General features: G+C 39.4%; 2 protein-coding genes across 2 annotated transcripts in view; one reads left to right on the top strand and one right to left on the bottom strand.

Moving 5' to 3' along the window:
- Positions 1–1,275: 1,275 nt before the first annotated feature.
- On the top strand, positions 1,276–4,557 carry GDE1 (glycerophosphodiester phosphodiesterase 1; the record flags this gene model as incomplete). Its single annotated transcript, XM_010076661.1, has 5 exons — positions 1,276–1,451; positions 2,199–2,304; positions 3,072–3,164; positions 3,757–3,968; positions 4,341–4,557. Coding segments are annotated over 5 exons (735 nt in total), but the record flags the coding sequence as incomplete, so codon positions are not given.
- Positions 4,558–7,658: 3,101 nt separating this feature from the next.
- TMC5 (transmembrane channel-like 5) overlaps positions 7,659–9,135 on the bottom strand; it is a 17,723-nt gene continuing 16,246 nt past the window's right edge. The window contains exons 20-22 of the mRNA XM_010076660.1: positions 8,674–8,746; positions 8,327–8,372; positions 7,659–7,753 (exon numbers count right to left, since the gene is read on the bottom strand). Coding sequence (XP_010074962.1) covers positions 7,659–7,753; positions 8,327–8,372; positions 8,674–8,746 — 214 coding nt within the window. The remainder of the gene's footprint in view (positions 7,754–8,326; positions 8,373–8,673; positions 8,747–9,135) is intronic.

Genomic DNA, 9,135 nt, shown 5'->3' with positions numbered 1-9,135 from the left:
GGACCTGTGTTATATTCCTGGTGCTGATGGATATTTTAGCAGTGTAGCAATAATGAAATACTGTATTTTGCTGATGTTACGACAGAATATAGAGAGCGGACAGCAACTTACTAACAGGCTGTTTGCTTAAAGATCTGTAATGAGAATCCACAGTTACGGAAAAATCTGATGTTGTGAGAACTTTGCTGTGTACAGCCCTGCCATGAAACTTAAAATTGGGAGGCATAGTGGTGCAACCCAGGGTTCAAAACGTGTTTCCGAGAAACATTTGAAATTGTGATTAGCAGTCTCTCAAATGCGTACCTGTGATGATGAGATGCTGCTGATTTGATGGTTTCTTACCTTTGGCCAAGACAGGGCTATTTGTTCTGATAAATTCTGAAGGTGCGCGATAGAGATCCTTGCTTGGCAGATACCTCTAGAGTAACCTGTAGTGCATACCTGGCATTGTCTTTCTGGTGCATTGGCCCGTTTCCCAGCAGAGCATTTGGCCCTCAGAACAATTTGTCTTACTTGCAGTTCTCTCAAGTGCTTTTCTGAGGAGTTCCTGGGAAAGACCCAGGGCAGGAGCAGGTTGTATGAAATGTGCTAAGGCAGCCCAGCTGCTTGTTGCTCTCTGATATGGGGATTCCTCAGATAAGAGCATGGATTTGTCTACATACGTCTTCTGTTTAGTACAAGCGTGGTAAGTGGTGCTTCTGTGAAGTTTTGTGTCTACTGTGTATGGTGGATCAACCGTACTGAACATGAATGGCAAATCAGACTCTTAAAGGAAGTACTGCACCTGTGTTCCATAAAAACGTGATTATAGCTTTTTCCTTGTGCAAGCAAAGACTTCATGCTCTGATGGCCTGCTCTGAATCTGGCTTCTAAGAGTTAATCTATAAATTATCTAAACTGTAGGCATTTGCTTCCCTTCTCTTTTAGAAAGTAACATAATTTAAGGACTCAGGAGTTATTGGACCAGAACGAAAGAGCAGTATTCTTTTCTGCACTTTTATCCTGAAATAGCCCCAATCCCAAGACGGAGACGTTATCACTATGGTTTTATCTGTAAAATAGATTGTATACTTTTAGTTGATAAATGAATGTTTCTCACAATAACTTGGATGAAACCTACTTTGTTTTGCAGATTAAGCTTACTGAAAAGAACATTAATTAATGAATCAAAGAACATTTATTACTTTTTAACAGAACACAAACTAATTATAGCCGTACCTATATTAAATCTGTAAAGCTGTCTTTTCTGTTGTGTATGTGATTATCTTTTTTAAGGCAGCTGAGAATGGAGCAACGGGTGTTGAGCTGGATCTTGAATTTACTGCAGATGGTGTTCCCATTCTTATGCATGATCAAACAGTAGAAAGGACAACTGATGGGTCTGGAAGATTGTCTGACTTGACTTTTGATGAAATTAGGAGACTTAATCCATCTGCAAAACATAGGCTGTGGTAAATGAACTATTGCTATTCTGAAACTACTGTTTCAACAGTAAAAAAACTATTATTGATAAAATTATTGCTTTAATCTGTCACTGATTAAAATTGTTGTAAATTTAAAGCATATGTTACTTCTCATTTGTTTTTAAAAGTGTGTGAGACTTTATCTCCTTACCTATCCTTGCAATAGGAACAGTGAAACAGAGTCAAGATAACTGGCTTTCAGTAACAAAATCCACAGGCACCTAATGTGAAACAGGCTAATCTCTGCATAAACTTCCCCTAAATTGACTGCAGGGCACTAAAGAGATGCTGTGAGTTTTGCAATGTCAAAATCAGCTTGAGTAATTGCTTCTAAAATTAATTTTATTCACATGTATTTCTTGACTGATTGTATCTTGGGGATTCTAAATATCAGGATTATATTGTTGAAAAGGAGCTAGACAGATTTCCCAGGTAGCCTCAGGTAGGAGCTGTGGCCCCAGTGGTTGATTAGGTCCTTTCCAGTGGTATGCAGGGGAAAATATTTCTATGCATTACTAAAATTTTATCACTCTGCATGTGCAGCCTTTTACTGGGCGAGAGAGCCAGCACTGCCATTGCTAGTGGTGCTTGATCCCACCTCTAATACTAGTGTATCGGCAAACTCTGTTAGGAATCCCTAGGAAACAGCTCTGTGTAGTTGGGGATGTGTGCGCACACATGTGGGCGCATGTGTATCTTGACTGCACTCCAGTGAGAAGTTCTCTGTTTCTACAGGAGAAGATTCCAAGGTGAGAAGGTACCAACTCTGAGAGAAGCTGTGGTGGAGTCCATGCGTCACAATCTTATAATCTACTTCGATGTCAAAGGCAATGCAAATCAGGTACCGCTTACTGTACTAAAGACACCTTCCTTCACCCTTTCTTTGGGTTTCTAACATGTGTTTTGGTTGGTTTCAAACTGATGTGTGTGGTACAGTCCCTTCTCTGTTATGAGCGAGACTGCGTCAGCTGTTTGAGTCATCCAAACTTGGGCTGTCAAAGCAAAGACATTTTCCCTCATCCCATTCCATTGTCCTGGGACGCTGCAACTTTAAATTAGCACAAGACTTGCATGAGTGTTGAGTTCAGCTCACAGCACCATCATGAAACAAAGCAAAGTGAATTCCCTGCCTGTGCTGAGGGGAACTAGTATCTCATCTTCAGCCTCCAGCTAGGGATCCTACTTGTCTATAATTTGCATTACTGAAAGCAGATACAGGTAATCAATCATTAACATTTTATGCTAATTAGAATATATTTTTCTCTAGCATAGCAAAATATGGAAATAATTTTTCCCCTTGAAATAAACCCTAGGTAGTAGTTCAGAATTTTATCTACAATATATTTAAGTGCATTTCAAACACTGAGAATGCTACTCATTGCTGTGAACAGAATCATGAAAAGGACGTTTGTTGCAAAAACATATCATTTCTGTGTTAATGGTATAAACAAGATGCTGTTTTTCTTCTTTCCCCTTTCCATTTCAATCTTGTTACACAAAACAGGAAGGTATTTTTTTAAGGGGGATTATTCTAAAGTGACTTTGCAGTGTAAAGTAAATATGAGTGTATACAGAAATATAACATCTGTGTGTATCTCTAATTGGCAGGCAGTTGACGCCCTGAAACAAGTCTACCTGGAATTTCCGCAATTGTATAACAACAGCGTAGTCTGTTCTTTCATGCCAGATGTTGTTTATAAGGTGATGTTTCCTAAAAATTTATTTTCGATTTTTGTTCTGTCTGGGCGTTTCAGTAAGGTGTACAACTCCCAATTCCACATTACTTTTGGGATGTTAAATTGCCAGGACTTCTAAAAACAAATGAAGCATAAATCATAAGTCTCCTGCATAATCTTACTAGATCACTCTGTGCTCGTATATGATGCACATATGAATCTACAGCAATTTCCTCCATTCTGAAAGCTATGTAGAAAAAAGTGTGTTGCTCTTACAGTTGGCCTATGGGTTAAAACCTCATATTTTGATGTAAATATAGACTATTCTTAAAACTGTTTCCTAATTCTCTGTCCAAGTCCATTTACTATGTATTTTATTCCATTGCCTGACTGCTATGCAATTTTTTCAACATAACAGCAGTTGCTTATCCAGTATGTTTTAAAGAAAAGCTAGTAAAAGATCATAAATAGCTTTCTAAAAGTTACAAAGGGATCTGGGTCAGAGTGGGAGAAGGCTTCTGGTAGAGCTGCAAATGCAGGCTAGCACTTTTTATCTGACATCTCCCAATTTATATTGCTTTTGTATGAATAACAGTCTTTTCTCCTTGATCTCCCAGATGAGACGAGCTGACAGAAACGTTGTGACAGCACTAACACACAGGCCTTGGCTGCTGAGTCATTTTGGAGATGGAACACCCCTTTTCCATTCCTTCTGGAAACATCATTTGTATATGATGATGGATGTCATTGTGGATTGGAGCCTACACAGTTTCTTGTGGCGATTGTGTGGGGTTTCAGCTTTCCTCGTACAGAAAAATTTTGTTTCTCAGTAAGTGTTAAAGCTTGCTAATATATCAGGAAGTAATATCATTCTATTAGTATTGAAGGGTGGACTTAACATAGTGTGTGTTAACCAATATGTTCCACTTGGTGTCGTGGAAGTTTGTTTAGAAAGTTTCTTTGCTGCATGCTATTTTACTGTTTTAAGCCTCTATCTTTTTCAATCTGTATTTTTATCTTATGTTAGATCCTAAGTTTAATCTCAAAGGGGAAGAAAACTTGCTTTTGCCTGTTTACAGTAATAAAACACAAAAAGCTGATGATGCAATACTGATGTAAAACCTTGGTTGTAGTCTCAGCACTGTCTGCCTTAAATATGGTATTGTCAGCCTTCCTCTTACGGTGTCTTTGTTCCTTGCAGGGAGTACGTGAGGTACTGGTCTTCAAAAGGAATTCATGTGGTTGCCTGGACAGTGAATACATTTGCTGAAAAAAAGTACTACGAAACTGTCCTTGAATCCAGCTACATCACCGACAGCTTGGTGGAAGACTGTGATCCTCATTACTAGACTTGTGCTGTGCAGACAATCCCCAACCTCAATAAGCTGTTCTTAACTCGGGCAGGTCTGAGTTCACCATTGAGAGGGTATCCACTGGTGCTAACAATAGTTCTGGGAAAAGGAAGAGCAGTAGTTTACTTCTGCAGCCTGGTCAGATCTCAGATAAAGAAAAACCCTCTGTACCACTGCACAAAGCTGAGTCATGGTCATTTGTGGTCAGAGGAGATCACACTGTAACGTAAAAGGATCAGGTTTGACAAGCTAACTGGGCGATACACTGCATGTACAGGTTGGTTTGTAATTCCCAGACTATTCCTTTGCTTTTTCAAATCTTGGTTATAAAGTCATATCATCAATTTTTGGTGGCAAAACTTAAAATCGTACCTTGATTCTAGTAATTTAAACAGTCTGTTCTACAACTGTATAATAATTTGAAGCTCTATGGCATCTTAAAAACATCTGCATTGCTGTATTTAAAACAGAACCTGAAAATAATGGTGCTGAAATAAAGGGTGGGTATCTTTCCCTCCTCGTGCATGGAAAGATGGCTGTGCTGCATCTTGACAAGGAAGGGAAAAGCCACCTTTCCATATTCAATGTGAAGACTATGAGAATTCATGAATAAAACTTGAGTATCTTCTTATCTTCCAGATTTTTTAAAAAGAACCAAGGGAGTAGAGAAGATTATTTCTTCTAATGACACAGCACTTGAATGTATTTATTTTTAAAAGCAAGCTGTATATTGAGTACTGGTAGTGGTAGAACAAATAGAGCTGAAATGTCTTTTTACTTAGTTTATTGTTTGCATGATTGAAGGGCACTCACAAGGATATGTGGGAAACTGTAATCCAGATTTAACTTGAAATCAAAAGAGTCTGCAATTACTATAAACACATACCTGATAGCTCGCAGGTCTGTATTCTTTATCAGCTGTGCAGCAGTAGCTTGATGTAAAACATCAAAATTAGTGCAGATCCCTTGCTGTTCTTTTTAACAAGTAAACCCCCCAGGGTTCTCATCAGAGCTACCATCAACGTGCTGTGAACAACTCTGGCTCTGCTCTGGAGGGAGCTGGTAGCTGGACAAGACTGTCAGTGATAAGCAAGAGCAGAAAACTTGTGGAGCCAGCCCTAACATAAAATAGACCACCTGTTCTTAATGGCCAGTACATGGAATGACTAAGTTTAGTAATTTAATTTCAGAAGAATGTGATATTAATTTCAACAGCAATGAGGAATTGGAAGATTTAACTGATTGGTTACCTGCTGCAGGTTATTCAGATGTAATCTCACAAGATATCTTGGACTGCACGAGTAGCGATTTGTATGTTGGTCTGGAATGTGTATCGCCATTTTAGTAAAGTAGCTCCTGGTGCTACTTCAGTGCTGTTGAATTCATTGTTTCCTCGTCTGGGTGTTGCTGTGTTTCAGCTGACACGCTGCACTGTACACCAGGTGATCACTTCATGATGTGCTAGGGGAAAGCTGCACGTACCAGCAATAGACCAGCACAGTGCAGGGATGGGTGGTGTAGTGTGCTGCGTTGCTTTGGATATAAATGTTCTTGGTGGCATCCTCATGGTCAGAATTAGTTCTCATTCACGGAGCCAGCTGAGATTTTAAAAAAACTTCCATAAAAGAGGCAAAAGGTAATAAAAAAACAATAAAGATTGGTCATCAGTGGAAAGTGGGACACAATGGTCCCAATTAAGGTAAGTCCAAACTTCCAAATTAGCAGCAGCTTAATGCTACCTTCTGCACAGGGTGATGGATTTCTTGCTTGTATCTTAAGCTATGCATAAGCACAAAGAAACATAGGGTGAAGGAGGTGATTTTTCTGTCAGGAAAACAAGACCCACTTCAGTTCATGTCACACATCCACCCTGTACTGCAGAGCCAACAGTCTGTCTCCTGGTGCACATCCTATAGCATGTGCACGTTACGCCCTCAACCAGTTTCTGTCCAGCCATCTCATGTGTGCTGTAGCCTCTACCTTTACTGCTGTGTTCTACAGGTGCTCCCTGAGCTGCCATGGGAAGAGCAAATGACCCTTGCTCCAAGGATCCACTTTTGATTGCTGCTTGAGGATCTGACACTGAGTCACTGTCCTCATGGCAAACACTAGGCCCATATTCAGTATTCACAGCCAGGCTCCATAGTTATGCATGCAGAGAAACATAATAAAACTGAATCTCTGGTCTTCCATTGTGTGTGAAGTTTGTCTTTTTTTCTGTACTGTTGGGGGCTGGTTTTTGGTTGTCTTTAACCTAAAGTATGAGCATGAGGAAAATACGTACTTCTTTCCTAAGGCATTTTTAATGTCCAAAACAATGAGGGATGAATAAACCAGGCAGTAGTAGGAAATGGGCTAAAAATAATAAAATGCCATCATGGCAAAGGTGTGGCTCTGAACAAAAAGAAGCTGCATCAAGTGTCTCAAAGTCATGTGTGATTAAAAAAAAAATCTCAATTGAGTTACTTCCAATCTATTCTTTACTGGAAAAAGATATGTGTAAACATTTTGTTTACAAGCAGTGGTTTTACAGAGATGATAATTTTGGTAAGTAGTCACTCTAAAAAAAGAGTTATGGTGACTTTTAACATCAAAGCTGGTTTTGACTGTAATAAACTGTAAAAATAGCTCAGAAAGGTGAAAACTGAATAGAGGCATAACCTGGTGCACACAGGTTGCTTTGCAGCCATTACAATATCTCAGTCATTAAAAGCAACTGCACTTTAGTTTCCTTCTATTTTTATTTGACCAATACTTCACTTTTGGTTTAGGTCAGATAAAAGCAGTTTGAACAATTTAGCTGATAAAAAAATATTTTTAGACCAAAGATTTTATTTACTATTAGGCACAAGTTTCCTTATACTTAGTCAACAGCAAGTGACCAGCTGTGGAGGGACCCTTACTGCGTGGAGGCAGCGATCAGTCCTGGGGGAAGGCTGACTGTCACCACAACATCACTACTTCAAAACCAAACCAAACACGCAGGCTATTCCCTATCATCATAACAAAGTGCAATTGGGATGCATTTTGCAATCTGTTCTTCTATTTTTTCTTCCATTTGGGGATATAAAAATGTTTGAATGCCTTGTTCAGTCATTAGTGCAAATGAGTATTGCTTTCTGCAGAACATCAATGACTTAACATTTATTGATTCTGCCTGCTCACAGTCAAAAATCTTTGTCATCTTCTTCGTCTTCCCGCAGAGCGAGCACCACTGCCTCAGACACACCTGGCCTGCTGCTGGGCTGGGATGTCTCTGAATCTGTTTTGTACAAAGGAAGTAATATTAACTGTGCTGATGTCGGTATAATAACCACTCCCAACAAAAAGGCCTGTGCTAGTTAAGTGTCTCATCTGTCAACTATTTGGAATGAAGTTAAATGTTTGTGTAAACCAGGAATAGGTCAAGCTATCACACAGGTTTCCATAGCTTTTTTTATTCCAGATGTACAACGTCCTAGGGACCCTACATCATTAATAACCTCTTCTGAGATTCACACCAAGATGTGAATCTCTAATGTGATGTAATATTCTTGCCTGTGGCTGCTCTCATAAGATAAAACGGCTCATTTACCCATAGAAACTAAATGCTCTGGAATATGGAAGCTTGTAATCAGTCTTCAGAAGTCACCACCAACATTGCAACAAGCTATCAATAACCATGTCCTATAGAAAATGTTCACCCCAAACATCAGTCTTTTTCTCTTTATACAAGACGCTACAATTCTGTGTCTCTCACATCAAGACATTATATGCTGTGTCTGTACTATATCAAACGTTTTTACTGAGCTGAGCTTCTACAAGCTGCTTTGTATGTTGAGCATTTGTTGCTTACCTAGTGGGAAGCCAGTGCCCCTCAAGATCCCAGCAGAATAGTGATACTGAAAAAAAGTAATTCACAAGTAGATTTCGGTCAATGTTTCTCTCATGTACCAGTTATCTTGTATTTAAAAAGATACTAGTTACCTGAAACAAAACTATACTCTGCAGATCTTAAGCAGGTCTGTGCCTATTCCAACAGCTATTCTGATTACATTTTTGTACCTGTTCAAATCAATCTTTAAAATTATTTCTATACATACAGGATGTCCTCTTTGTTCAACGTATGCCCATTGTCTATATAATGCCCAACGCTCTATATAGGGAAAGGTAGCAGAGACTTTCTTCTTTTGACCATCTCACCTTGTTGTGGGATGCATTTTGATTTCTGCTAAATGCCCTTCCTGGGTAGCCTGGCATTTGCTGGGCAGGTTGCCTGGATGGGTGGTATGAAGAAGAGGAGCCGCTCCAAAAGACAGAATGTTTGGCATTAGCAGTACTATGTTCTGGCTTCCCATCGTGACTTTATGGTCGGCGCTACCCACACTCGAGGCTATTACCCTTGTTTTAGGGAGATGGCTCTTCTGCTAGATCCACAATGAGATTATTCTGGCATCTCCTTCACCAGTATGTGTAAGAGCTTTTGCTCAACCCAAATGAAAACACTGCACAGCGCACATATGTGCACATTTTAACACTAATTTGATGGCTCAGCAGGCAGGACTAACTTGAAAAACAAATTAAAGCTTAAGATGTTAGATGTCTATCTTGATGTTGTATGGGATTTGAAATGGGGTTAGATCAAAGCACTCAGTATTACCCTCA

This window comes from Pterocles gutturalis, unplaced genomic scaffold (assembly GCF_000699245.1).
Source record: "Pterocles gutturalis isolate BGI_N339 unplaced genomic scaffold, ASM69924v1 scaffold47113, whole genome shotgun sequence".
NCBI classification, from domain to species: domain Eukaryota; kingdom Metazoa; phylum Chordata; class Aves; order Pterocliformes; family Pteroclidae; genus Pterocles; species Pterocles gutturalis.
This window is presented reverse-complemented; position numbering and strand designations above follow the sequence as displayed.